The sequence below is a fragment of the Semicossyphus pulcher genome, unplaced genomic scaffold (genome assembly GCF_022749685.1).
Source record: "Semicossyphus pulcher isolate SPU_LCO1_2020_fin unplaced genomic scaffold, fSemPul1.0.p SCAF_7, whole genome shotgun sequence".
Classification (NCBI taxonomy): Eukaryota; Metazoa; Chordata; class Actinopteri; order Labriformes; family Labridae; genus Semicossyphus; species Semicossyphus pulcher.
In genome coordinates, this window is record NW_027211748.1 from 1,410,631 (window position 1) to 1,425,105 (window position 14,475).

The 14,475-nt window shown below is 43.2% G+C and overlaps 1 protein-coding gene across 7 annotated transcripts; it reads right to left on the reverse strand.

The window, feature by feature from the left end:
- Positions 1-941: 941 nt before the first annotated feature.
- xkr4 (XK related 4) lies at positions 942-14,475 on the reverse strand. 7 transcript variants are annotated; one of them, XM_069684878.1, is made up of 5 exons: positions 13,594-14,475; positions 13,346-13,476; positions 4,874-5,073; positions 2,629-2,983; positions 942-2,217 (listed from the first exon to the last, which is right to left on the reverse strand). In XM_069684878.1, exons 1-5 carry the CDS (start codon positions 14,038-14,040, stop codon positions 1,617-1,619), a joined length of 1,734 nt encoding a protein of 577 aa, XP_069540979.1. In that variant the 5' UTR covers positions 14,041-14,475; the 3' UTR covers positions 942-1,616. The 7 variants fall into 7 exon arrangements, with proteins under 7 accessions (XP_069540979.1, XP_069540980.1, XP_069540978.1 ...); XM_069684879.1 differs by having other exon boundaries at positions 13,346-13,432; positions 13,565-14,475; XM_069684877.1 differs by having other exon boundaries at positions 13,346-13,480; positions 13,565-14,475.

The window sequence follows — 14,475 nt, forward strand, 5'->3', positions numbered from 1 at the left end:
CCATGTCACTGATTACATCACAAAGCCCATTCAGGCATATAACAAGATGTCCTCCTGAGCTGATTCTCTTGTTTAACACACGCACACACATCCCACACACACAAACACACACATCACCTATTGCCAACACATACACAGTAAACCACAAAAACACAGCATAACAGTGACGTCAGTACCCTCCACATCATCTCAAAAGTAAAAAATGCTGCATTTATATCAGTACTGTACATCCTGGTGGTTTAGTTTGGCTGAGGTGGCTGCTTCTTCTCCATCTTCAACACATCTCCATTTCCTGCATCACACTCTCCTGTCATCTCCTTTAATTGCTGTCAACGGTTTGCTCATTTCTGCTGCCCTCCCCTCCTCATCCTTCTAAACAGGCAAGCAAAGATCAGTATCATTTCACAGCCACGTTTCTGAGGCTGACTGCGCATTGTTCAGTTGAGCTGCCAGAAAGATTTTGCCTTGGCATTTTGTGATTTTGACTTATATTCTTCTTGGAGAAAGGCTGTGAGCTGGTGTCTGTCCAGCTTTCAACCCTTGTTTATCTCTCGCTATCCTTCCTTTCAGACAGTTTTGGTTGATTTCATCTAAACAGAACAATAACTGAGTATAGATGTTTGACGACTTTCTGTCTGACTCGCAGTGAAGACAAGAATCTTCTGTGAGGAATTACATGCCTCGGCCAGAGATGAACTTTTTGGACTACCATACAATCTTGAAGGTTTTTCAACTCCTCAGAAGCTGGAGGAAGTTTCCAAGGAACCTTTTTGGCACTGACACCTCTTCCCAACACACAGCAAGTTAGCAAACAATAGCAGATGAAGAGAAGCAAAATGTCAAGGTATACTACAAGCGTTTTCACAGTGCAACAAGGTGATGAGTTTGTTTTTATTGTCACTTGTGATTTCTCCCTCAGAATGAAATACGAGTGTGCAATACTTAAGATACCATCATTGAGAAAGACTGAAACTGTCTGATGTCCACTTGCTTATTTGCTCCCTTATCACTCCCGGTTAGGAGTGGTATTATGTAGATATTGATGCAAATATCCAACCATCAATATCTTAGGGATCTCATCATTATAAAAACCAGACCACACACATCCAATCGATATGGAGGGAACATTTCTTTCCTTAACCCTATAAAGGAACTTTTCTGTGTCATTTAGGTTACAGTAGAATGTCTGATGATTTAGAACTCCTCTAGATGGACTTGGGGATATTCTTCTTTTGTCATTAAATGTTTCCACCATTAACCATACAGTGCATCAGCGACTTATCAGAGCAGAGTGTCAAAGCACTCTGTTGATTTGCATTGAGTTCATACCAGACAAGGTTTCCCTGATGAGTGGAAGTAAAAATAACAGCAACAACCCTACAAAGAACCTGAACACACCCGACCACAACTGCACTTGGGCCAAATCTGATGACTACCAACAGGGTGCTGATGCTGATGCTGATGAGCAGAAAAAGAAAAAAGGGCACGAGTGATGAAAAGTGATAGTGTTGGTAGTAATAAATTCCTTTTGCCACGGTCCCTATTGCCGTTTATGAGACAGTAGGAGAATCCTCAGTTGATGGCATTCCTGTATGGGTTCTGAGAGCAAAGTGGGACTATAACGTGGTCTCATATTCCAACCTCTCCTGTACCAGAGCATCATCTTTGTACTGCAGCCGTGGAGGAGTCAGGGAGCAGTCTATGGCCAGTATTGCCTTTCGTATACTGCGATCGAGGACATGGCGCTCCCAGGCTGGGTAGCGGTTCCTACAAAGATCAATCTTGATGACGGTCTCTTCAAGGCGTGGGGCACGAGACGATGGTGTGGATGGCACTGTGGGCCGGACCTGAAACACTGGCATACAGCCGTCCCGCTCCGAATACTTCCCCATGTCTCGCTCCAGTGTTGTGGTGGCACCTCGGTTGGAGCGCAGTGAGTTGGTGGCACCTTCAGATGGTAGTGTGGAGAACTGGGCAGTTGGGTCCAGATCAAGACCCTGGCCGCTCGGCGAGCGTCCAAAGCGTGGCCCATTTGGATGGAAAAAGGCATAGTACATGAGCATGAACACCACACCCGTGAGGAAACTGCTGAAGATGACACAGAGTGCTGGTACAGCAAAGGCGTCAGTAGTGGGCGGCGATCGGTACAGGTACCACAACGCACTGAGAGCAGCATTCTCCACCAGGATCACCAGATAATAGATGAAAAGCCGATACCTGAACAGAGATATGAGACATGATAGGAAGAAATTAATCAGATTCACTGAAACTAAATCACTTAGAGAAAAATGAAACAGTTTTCTCCAGTTTCAGAAGAATAGCTGAATGTGTTGTTGGAAGTGCCTATACAGTTTTTAGAAAGTGGGCTGGAAGGATGGCCAGTTAATCCATCCCTCTAAATCATCAGTTTCATCAAATATTTAAATGGTAAATAGTAAAAATGGACTGTACTTATATATATGCTTTTCTAGTCTTCTGACCACTCAAAGCTGCTTTTACACTACATATCACATTCACTCATTCACACACTCATTCACACACTGATGGCAATGACCTAAGTGCCAATTTCCAATCAACAAATTATAGCTTCTGGTCTGCATCACAATTTACGGGATTACGTGCCCTCACCTTGTCCGTCCCTCTTTGACGTTGAACCAGGAGAAGATGTAGATTATGCCCACCACCATATCAAACACTATCTCCTCCCACTTGCTGATGCAGAAGTCTGTCTCACAATGGACAATCCAGAAGGTCATGATGCACCAGTGCAGGACAATGAAGATGCCAAAGTACAGTTGGAACACAGAGGCGAACAGGGCGAAGGTGATAACTCTTGCAGCGATGGTGAAGAAGTGCCAGCAGAACTGGATGATGACAGCTAAGTAGCTGATGGGCTTCTTGTCATCCCGAGACTCACGCAGGGCTTTTTGGTAGGAGGCCAGGGCCCACGCCAGAGAGACAAGGGAGGCTGCTGCTGTCATACCTACAACAGACAGAAAAAATAGGATGGCAAAAATATCACACACTGAAATCTCCTCCTTCTCACTCATTAAAAATTCCTGAATCTGCCCACTATGCACATTAAAAACCACAACAAGTCTTTGCCATAGTTTAGTGGCAACTTGTTGATACTTAGCTAGGTTGAAATGTAGTAATTAGTAGTAACGTTAATGTTAGTAGTCAGTAGTGAGTTTGCAAAAATTATGATTAAGGTTACAGTTGGCTCGCACATCACTGAAGTGGTTGCCATAGGTTGAACAAAATGATATGCATGGCATCGGCCTGTCCATTAACGGGATTGGCTCCTTAGGTTTGTGACGTCTCAAACCTGCCAATCTGAAAACGTGTTGTTCAACCTGTCCTTGGTACACTGCAGTTCAAAAGCAGACAGGCCCAGCCATGGAGATGACTGCTCATGTTGTACCTAACCCTTCAATTCCACAGGATCCGTCTCGGGGGCGTTCCATTTGCGCCGCGACCTCCAGAGTCGATCGTGCCCATTCAAGTCAATGATCATGATTCTAGAGCAGGCGCTGCAGTCCGTCTCCGGCGCGTCCCAGAAGCGTGTCTCCGCTCTGCTCCGCTAAAGATATGCGCCGGGTCTATTTTTGACGGGGGACGCTTCAAACACACGTCAAGCTGAACAGAGCAGATCGTTCCAAACAGGAAGCCACACACGAAAGCAGCATACAGCATCCGGTCATTTAAAAACACAAAACAATGTTCAGACCGGTACAGACTCCTGTTTATTTCCATTTATTTTAAGATCAACACACTGAAACCTCGAAAGAAGAACACTCTAAATTAAGTAGTTTAATCCTCCATGGTAGAAGCACAAAAATTACGGAATGATTTCCAAATGAGCAGATAATTAACCTCGGATGTGCAAACTGAACTGTAGTTTGTGTGTTGCTCTGCTCACATTGATGTTATTGCGTGATTTCTCAATTCTCGCGCGATAATGTAGTTCTACCGCAATCTTGTGATCTTGTGAATCCAGCTGCTTGGACCAGCGCTCCGCTGTGCTGCGGACCAGACACGCTTCCTGTGGGCGAGGGCTTGCACCGCTGACGGACCAGGAAAGCGGCGCAGACGGAACACGCCGGAGACTGATCCTGTGGGATCGAGGGGTGACATGCCTTGTAGCACATGAAAAACACTACATGGAGATATTTACAAGGTTAAACACTTGATTTTACCTGGAGGGTGTCTTTAAAGCTAGAATAGACATTTTATTTAAATCAATCAATCATCGATCAATAGATCAAATGCTTTAGCAGAAAGAACAAATTCCACTATCTGTGGCTGCCAGCTAGCTTATTGCACAAGAGAAAGGTAGAGAGGTACCGACAGAGGACATGCTCCTCTCCCCAGCTCTCCTTTTGTAAGGATTCTTATGCTTTTTAAAAAGCATTTACTCTGGCTGGTTACACCAAAGTTTCCTACCCTGGCTTGAACTACTTTGACAGGATCATTCTTTTTATTTACACTGACGGCATTACTTCTTTCCTCTGTGTTTACGTCTGTTGAATTATACTTGTACATTACATTTTCTTTTCAGTTTATTTGGACACTTAACACTGTACTTTAACATCATTTTATTGTTGCACAATGTTCATTTCTTTTATTTCCACATGTTGACAGAGATGAAGTGTGTAGTTTGGGATTGTGGAAGAGTGCTAATGTGTATGTCCTTGTTGATCTCGGTGTTGATCCGACTGTTATATTTAGTAGTAATTAGTATTTAAGTACTTTATGCTCGAGGCTTCCCTAGAAAATGAGATGGGGGTTTATTCCCCATTAAACGATAGAAGAAGAAAAAACAAACGTGCCAGTGTATGCATGTACGTGTGTAAGAGAGAATAAGTGCTACCTTGAACAGCCTGGAGCTTGTGTGTCTGTATGATGATGCACAGTTGCAACACCAGTTGTGGAGCGCTTTCCAGGAAGGTTGCCAGTAGATGTAGCATGCTCACATCGGCAAACTCATAGACCATCCTCCAGTGGTACCGCCAGCGCTCCGTCTCAGCACTCTGACGACTCCGAATGCCTAGATAGATGGTGTGGAAATACCTGGAGGAAGAATGTCATGCTTTAACATCAGCCAGACAATAAAAAACATGACATGTAACAAAGAATAGTCCTGGTTATGATGTGGTTAAAGGCCCATTCAGGAACACTTCCCAATTTTAAAGTTATACTTCTTTAATTTTGTAATATTATAATAACAATATGTACCACAGTGTCCTTTGTATAAACCAAGATCATTTTATTTAGAGAGGGATGTCCATGCTATACAATAGGTTTCCACTTCAAGGAGACAAACACCTTCCTTGGTGAGGCCTTGTTAGAACTCATCAAAAAAGAGCAAAATCTTTTTGCAGGTATAGTACACGAAACAAGGACAAAGAAACAACAAATGAAGGCCCTGGACACCACAGCTGGTGCAAACTACAGAAATATGTAAACCAGCTAGCCTAAGGAGTGTAACAAGGCAGACAACACATGTATCAGCAACATGGACATATCACCAGCTGCAACTCACAGACCCACATGTGCAATAGCAGTAAGAGAGGGCCAGCACTTAGAAAAAGGTTTGCTAGTTTAATCATTCCTACCATGAAGTCAGTTTTTAAGAGTGTTGTAATGTAAGGTTTGTAATGTTCACAGTCTACCAATAGGAGGTGCAGTTTGTATGCAAACTTCAAATAAGAGTAGAGCTCCTGAAAGTGAAGCGTAAGACTCTGCCTTGAAGGTACCATCATCTTTGTTGCATCTTCTTACCTATGTCTCCTCTCACATCATTTCTCCTCTGTTTAAAAGTGCTGTCTCTGCTTAAAAGTCTTCTCTTTGACCTGGAATAGTAGGGGAGAAATTATGTCACCGTGCCACAGGAAGAGGCGAGAAGTAAAAAACCACTGGCAGCACACATACAATTTTTGCAGATATTTAGCAGTAGGCTAATGGGCCACGATATTAACTTACATTGTCAATAAAGAATTGACAATTAAATCTTGCCTGAAGACATTAAAGCAGTCTGTACATGGACATAGTGAGTCTGTGTGTGTGTGTGTGTGTGTGTGTGTGTGTTGGTGCTTGTCTATGTATGTCTGCAAATACAGATCAGACTTGTTAACCTGCCACTTGGTGACTGCCTCACTTACATGTAGAGGAGCCCGGTCATTCAGTCTCATATTCAGACTTTCAGCGAAGCCATCAAAATCAGTACCACCAGCATTACCAAGGCAATGCTACTTTTTATGTACAGTACATTTTCCCTGGCAATACAAGTGTTTAGGCAGGCACATGCAGTTATCCAGTGTTCAAATGTATGTTTAATTAGCATGATCAGCCCAGTGACAGTAACTCTATGAAACAAAAGCTCACCATCACCTACTTCCTGTCGGCACATACAACCTCACGCCGTGTGTGCTTCACTATCGCATGTCCTGCGATGTGACTATTGCACATGCGCACATCGCAATTGCGACTGTTACACGATATATCATGCAGCCCTAATCCCAGATCATTCAAACCTGATCCAATGTCATGGAGACATGATAGGACAGTCATGTCACTGTCCATATGTCCATGTTATTCAAATAGAGTATAAACCTATTCAGGATATAGTATTACATATAAATTGTCTAATCCAATAAAATGATGAAAGACACAGATGTGTTATTGTCTCTTAGTGCTTTCTGTATTTCTGTTCTATCTACAGCACTTCACAGTCCGTGCCCAAAGGTTCCTCTTAAAGATGTAAGTACCTATAACAGCGGCTGAATGGTTCAGGGTTTTCCACAGGTTCCAATCAATCAGGGGCCTTTGATGAATGATACGCCTCACCTCTCTCTTTCTCTCTCTATTTATCCCTAATTCATGTGATCTCTTTAAGGTCAAAGTATGCTTTAAATAAAACAGATCATTTACCAGGTAATCGACAACATCTGCTGGCAGAACTGATTCTAAATATTGTTGATGTCCACAATGGAAAGCCGAGCCTGTCATCATAGCCTCCTCCTGGCTGCATCCCACTGCCCTCCGGATGTCTCCAGCAAAACAATTAATTGTTCCATTTATCGTGCTTGATCTACTATAGCTGCGGCCTAATCCAATGCGAATGGATGATAACCATCATTACCAAACTGATTTTAAAAGTTTTAAAATGAGGTCCCCCCCTCATTGACCTGGCCTGGACCCCTCACTATTAAGCTGAGAAAAACATTGGACTGAATATCTCTCCCATTATGTTACTTTACTTGATAAAAATAATTTCAACTTTATAACCTCATGTGACCCACTACCACACTAAATGCCTGGATGTTTGTAGGTGATGGATGGTGTTGACTGACCTAATATAGAGCCTTTCCATCACTCAAAATTTATGCAAATACAAATTGGAGCATTAAAAACTATCCAACATGAGCACAGCAGCTTAAACAATTGACATGTGTAATTTCTTTTTCTTTTCGTGTCCCCATGTTGGCACCTCCTTTATGGATGACTGGGTGGAAAGAACTGCTTAAAGGGATAGCTTTTGATGGGGTTAACTGAGGTTTTTGTTGCTGTTTTAGCAAGCCTTTGTTTTTTACTCAAACTAGAATCTCAGTGGAATAATTGGCAGTAGATGGCTGTGAGCCAATGTGCCAATGTCTTTAATGTTTCGTGACAGCACATTCTCATTTGACCGACAGTGCCTGCTGCACTGTGGGAGGTTCTTCAGAAAGCATTCACTGTGAGTTATCAGTGTAATGAAATGTCAAATTTACAGAGGTTAAGTTTACAGATCTGCTTGCGTCAGTGCTGCTTTACCTGCAGACAGGAAACATAGAGAGAGAGAGAGAGAGAGACAGAGAGAGAGAGAGAGATTCCATTACAGACTGCTGCTCTCTCTACCCCCCCCCACTGTCCCTCTCCTACTCTGGAAGAACACTATCAATAATGCAAAATGCCTTTCTCTCTCTCTCTCTCTCTCTCTCTCTCTCTCTCACACACACACACACTATGGTTTTATGTTTAATATTAAAGCCTTCTTCATGTCAGTTCTGAGTCGAACTCATAGCCCCACCTACTGTCAACAGCAGGAACTACTGCCCATAGGAAGCGAGACATACAGTACGTGACAAGCATCTTTGCATACATTTTACATTGTGTTGATTTTTTTTTGTACATTTTGTATGTAGTGATATCTCTGGACATTGCCTTTGGCCACTGACCAGCTGCCATATTTGCCAAGTTGGGAGTGACAATGTGTATGTTTCTACATACAGCAACATATTCTGATGTTTCAGGTGGGGTCGTCATGGCAGCCTGAGAAGGCCATTCCAAACAATAAATACAGTTATACAACAGTTAGTTCCAACCAAGTCCTCTGATTGGAAGAGAGGCATACCATGATTGGTGATATAGAGTACAACATCACTGGAACTTTTCACTGTGTGTATCACTCTGCCTCTGCCAAGTGTTCTGAATACTGTTAATTAACACTACAGCAGACTGTGTATGTCTACATTCATCAAGCTGGTACCTCTGAATCACACAGCAGACTCTTATTTCACTGGTTGATGATTAATTAAAACATACAGATTAATGTACATGATAAAAAACAGCTGATCTGTGGTAACCTGGAGACACAGAGAGCAGGAGAATGTTTGGGTTGCTTGGCAACAAAATTTCAGTTTCAGTTAAGCTGTAGAACTAGTTCAGTTGGTGGAAGAAAAAATTATTTGTTGCTGATTGTTACTGTTTACTATAATTTGTCGCTTGAATAACTGTTGTATAAAGCAATATCACACTCGAGGTTGTGATGTTGGACTGAATATCACCACGTGATGATATTCCGTACAACATTAATCCCTCTCATGTGATATTGCTTAATTAACTCAGAAATGTTCACGCTGATCGGCCTTAAACCTGACCACTCGTGGTCACACCTGTCTGACATTCTCTCTAACTGGGTGTGTCATAGGGCTGTTCAAAAATATCGATACAGCAAAGTATCCCGATATTTCTTTTTCACTATAATGTATCGATTTTCCCGCCCCTCATGTCGATACATTTAATGGATTAAAGACGCCCTATTTCCCTCAAATTCCTTTGATCATAACGACCTCCACTCCTGTAGATGTCGCTGTAAAGCTAGTAGGCTGCATCAGTCACTGGTGGCATTACTTCAGAAGCAAGCAGGGTTGAAAAATAAAAGCAGACGTATGAGCGCACTTCGGTTATGCAGCCAAAACAGAGACAAACGCAACTTTGCTGTAACTGAAGTGCTGATAAATAGCCGATTGTCCCCCTGTTTCTCTATCACAATATGTCTCTGCTTTTTTTCCATAATCATGAGTTTTACAAAGTCGCCCAAAAAACGTGTGGCATTTTGGATTTTTCACCCGCGACCCCGTTTTGTGAAGGAGGCTTGCCTCTATAGACGCTGCGTATCAAAATGATCCAAAGCCGACCGGGTTCTGGATGACATCGGCACTACGCTGCAGCACCTTAAAGCTTTTAAAACAGCGCCATAACAAGGTCTATATTTAACAGGAGATGTAGAACCTCAATCAATGCATTTAGGAGGGATGTACCAGCAGACGTCTCTCTCTGTATGTGTGTGTTTGCCTAACAAGCATGTGTAGAGAGAGACCGGGTGCAGGAGGGGCACAGCACGAATGGAAGATGTTCAGTAATTAATCAATCGTGGATGAAGATCTTGGACAGATAAAATAAGAAACAATAATATACCTGGGCGACCTGCCCAGGTATTTTCTATGTGTGGGAGACACTGTCATAATATAGCAGCCATATTCATTTCAATTCAGTGGCACAAAGAAGAATTTTTATATACACTTTATTTTCATATGATGCTGCATTTTCATTGTAGCTGGTTCTTTAGTGACACAGTAAGAACACTTGTGGCATCTACATTTGAGTATAGTGACACATTAAGAATATGTTCACTTCACTTTCATATAATGTGTAACGGCATCTTTCTATTCAGTGTGTTCAGTGAAACTGCAATTCAAATATTATTCCAAAAAATTATCATGGAAATTTTGAAAGAAGTGATTTAATTAAATGTGTGCTCTACCCAGGTGGTACACAGCAAGTTGAATTCTCTGCTTCACTTTTAAATTTTTAGTAAATTATGTAGAATATTGCAAAGTATCGCAATATGCATCGTCGTGACCTATGTATCGTGTATCGTATCTTAAGGTCCTTGACAGTACCCAGCCCTCGTGTGTTGGATCAAAGGCTAATCCTCTGCTTCCCTTAGTGCCAACAGTACATGTAAAAATGTAGTTTAATTTGCGTAATGCAGGCGAGTCTTAATAATTTAGTTTAGTTTGTTTGCTGTTAGCTAGTGTGGAAAACCTAATGTTGCTCCTGTTAGCTGTCTGCCAGACGACAAAGGAAAAGCATATCGGTAATCAGAAGAGGACCATGGTTCACAACCAACCTATTCATATTAACGAGCTCTATTTTTAGACTTTTTCTCTGAACCCCTGCCAAACCTGATCAACCATGATATGTGTGGCCACATGTCAACAGCTGGCTTACAAAGCAGGTTCCAGCAAAGGATGTGGGCTTTGTAGATTATTGTTGGTTTCTCAGGGGGAGACCAGGTCTTATTAGGAGGGACTCTGGATGGAGCTGGTAACCTGACCAAGTTTATCAGTGGACCTGCAAACAAGACATCTATCTCTTACCAAGAGATACATGAAGTCTGTTTTAAGCTACATGTGTTCTCTAACTACTGTGATTAAATATAATGTGGAGAAGCTGTTTTCTCATAATAACAGATTTATATTTGAATAAGACTTGTCTCTTTGCCTGAGAGATCTCTCAACCTATATTTAGCCTACAATATGTTCAAGTTCCAGGCATCAAGAGGGACAGAATTCCTGTGTTTGGGCAAATGCTGATTGTAAAATCTAGAGGAAAAACTAATGTATGTTTGCACAAACGGAAACATGTGATCAGATGTGAATTTGCCCAGAGCAGCACAAATATGCACAAAGACATGTCAGTCTAAGTTCAAAATGTTTCAACTTGACTGATAAATTTGTGAATCTGTTTCATGAACCAGAGATGAGAGAAAAAAGAGAGAGACTGGAGAGAAAGAGCTCAACAATCAGTCAGAAGCTGCTCAGAACACAGAAAGGAACACTCTTGCAAGCTAGCTTACAGCTGACATGACCATGACTAAAAGTCTTGTTGATCCTACCAGCTCTCCAAAAGGGTGAATCTGAACAACAGTAATGTAACTAAACATACGTTGAAAAATAGTTTCCCATGCATCTGCATTCAGATGAAGCCCCTGCTAGCTGTCAACTACCCTCAGGTAAATCTCGGAAACCTACTGGCTGTCGCCTCACAACTTCATGACAATGACGCCTCTGGGAATAACAAAACATTTTCGGGGCTTTTGGTATAGTCAGCAGTTATTCAGATTAGCGATAAAGGAAAATCAGAGGCCAAGACTTCCTTTTCCATGTGCTGCACTGTTTACAGTCCAACTAGCAACTTAAGAAACTAGAATCGGGTTGAGAGACGACATCTATGAGCAGTCTGATAGCTGCAATCATATGCAGATGACTGTTTATATAGGTTAATAAAAGGCGAAATGTATGGGGTCAAATAAAGGTGAAAAAGGTTTTGAGCTCGCAAAATAATGTTCCCATATAATTTCAAAGCCCGCAGTTGTATTTCACACTTTGTGTGCATGTGGAAAACATTTGCATGCTAGTCTAAATCTGTGAATGTGGGGAAAAAAATTGTTCTCACACATTCAAGTTTGTGAATTTATAAATAAGTTTTGCAGGTATAGAAATATTATGGGCTCACATAAGATTTGCAAATGTGTAAAAAGTTTTTGTAGCTGTAGAAACTATTTGTGTTTGTGTACTTAAAATTTGTGCCACCATATTTACAACTTTGAGATTAGAAGTTATCAGTTACAAGCACAAATTTTTAACGTGTCTATAAGCCTGAGCTAACCCCCAGCTTTGGCGGCCTGAGTAGGGATACCGCACTACTGTCTCAAGTTTTGGTGGCTCCCCGGGCCGTGTCTTCCCCTGCGGGCCAGATAACGGGATAATGTCCTTAAGCTCCAATGCTAGTTAGAGGAGTTAACACCAACACTTCACTGTGCTTAGAGCCAGACACTTGGCAGAGTCATCTCAAAGTAGCGCTAGCTGCATGGCTAACTGAAATACATAGCAAACAGAAGCTACACTGGGGCGGCTGTGGCTCAGTGGTAGAGTTGGCCATCTCTCAATCGGAAGGTTTGGGGTTCGATCTTTAACTGCTACAGTCACAAGTCGCATAGCCATCGGGTATGAATGGGCATAGATCTGATTGGAGATTGGCACTTAGGCCTTTGCCATCAGTTTGTGAGTGTAAAAGGGTGAATGTGACATGCAGTATAAAAGCACTTTGAGTGGTCGGGAGAGTAGTGCTATGAATTTCAGTTACATAAACGTTTATTTATGTAACTATATTAATGTATTCATGTTTAATATGTAAATGTTTGCATGTGACAAGTTTAATCTAAAAAAGCTTCATATTTGTGCTTTCAGGGAGGCTGAAGCAAACATGCATCTGACACAAAGTTTCATGTGAATTAAAAGAATTTGATGGAAAATCACAAATGTATAAAGGAACTGTGATTGTTAACTAATGATCAATTAAGTTTGAATAATCACTGAACTCATAATGACTCTCTTTTGGTAATGTTACAAACAGAATGGTACAAACAGAACTTCATGATACATACACTGATTTATAAATCAATGTAGTTCATCATAAGCCTTGCATTAGTTTAGCAATATATTGTTTGGTGTTAACCCTACAGAGATTTTATAGATGATTGTGGGGGAGCTGCCTGTGTAGCCTATCTTGAGTGCAGATTCATTTTTACACCCATAAGCAGTTGGGCCGACAGAAAGTTCTTTCCAATGGCATCAAAAAATGTCCCCATCAGCCAAGACTGCTTGACATTAGATGTGACTGACAGGCCGGGGCGAACTCCCTTCGTTTCTTTCACAAGGTGTAAACAATTAGTCCTGTGCTGCTGCTGTTATCTTTCACGACCCATTAGTAATGTAACAGAGGAGAAATTAGCCTACCTAAAGCCTGCCACCGCAGCGTGTGAGTGGCCCTGCAGAGGGGAGCATGCTAAAGATGGCAGCTGGTAGCCATGCTGTAGGAGCTGGCATCATTCAGAGGACACCATGGTGCCAAGAGTGCCAACTACTGTCAGAGAAGCCCGCTGCTCATTCATTCATCTATTCCACACACACTGCACTCCCGATCATTGTAAACCATCGCAAGGCCTCCATCCTACCTCCATATCTGGCCCAGCTGGAGGATGTGGATGACAGACTGGCCGAACCAGACGCAGAAGGAGTAGTAGGCCGACCGTTTCCTGCTCCTACTGCCCGCTGCGGTGCTCGAGGTGCTGTTGGTCGTGGTGTTCTTGCTGGCGGTCGACGCCTGTCTCTGCGGTGTGGCCGGGTGGTGTTGAGCGGTAACATCGCCGTGTGAGGCAGAACCGCTCAGCAGCTTATTCCCATCCATGTGGGAGCAATCAGCGGCGGATTCCGCGCCGTCCTCAGTGCTGAAGTCGTGGACGAACCATCTGAAGCTAAAGAGCTGGACCGAGAAGGAGCCGAGCACCACGAAGAAAAGCGTCAGGCCGAACCACCAGTAGTCGCGGCGGAGGTAGTAGTCCACTGATAGCCACACGTCGGTGCCCACATCTGCCAAATACACGGCTACTGCGGCTACGATCCACAGGCAGTCCCACACCGTGTATCTCTGCTGCTCCTTGCCCAGTTGAAGGCACGTCGTGTTGGAGCCTCCCCCGCCGCAGCACCGCGACTCTCCGTTGGCGAAGTCACCATCCCCGGCGCCCGCAGAGTCGGGCTGGCCGCCCGGGTGGAGCCCCTGCACTGAGCCGGAGTGCTCCGAGTTCTGCAGGGGGGTAAAGGCCACGTCGCTCTTCTTTATCTTCAGGACCCCGTCCGATTTAGCAGCCATTGTTAGAAGCTTGTAATATTACTCTATTATTATTCCTCAGTTTCCCCCCCTCCTCTTCTGCTCTACCCCTCTACCCCTGCCTCTCTCAGTCGACACCCTTCTGCGCGTCTCTCCTACTCCTCCTCCCTTCTGGGCAGGACTAGCTCCTCTACCCAGTCGCCTCCTCATAATACAGAATAAAGACAAAAAAGAAGACTGGACGTAGCCCCGTGCATGCTGCGATATTTTGGTCCATATCACGTCTTCCCATTCGTTCGATGATCCGCTCAAATCCAGCTGACACGCAGCTGCCTGCTGACAGTCCACCGGAACCTATTCTGCCTCCGCGGTTGGTTATTCTAGCGCTCAATGAGTGCTGATGCTGAGGCAGATGTTGAGGAAGGAGATGAAATTAGCAGCTAAGGAAAAATGGAAAGGCTGCAGCCATCTGCTTCT

Excerpts from the sequence above, each read along its gene's own strand:
- xkr4 (XM_069684874.1), bottom strand. The coding sequence starts at position 14,040 with ATGGCTGCTAAATCGGACGGGGTCCTGAAGATAAAGAAGAGCGACGTG. Across the intron at positions 5,074-13,345 it reads CAGCTGGGCCAGATATGGAG|GTATTTCCACACCATCTATC; the intron begins GTAGGATGGAGG and ends TTCTTCCTCCAG. Across the intron at positions 2,984-4,873 it reads CAAGCTCCAGGCTGTTCAAG|GTATGACAGCAGCAGCCTCC; the intron begins GTAGCACTTATT and ends TGTCTGTTGTAG.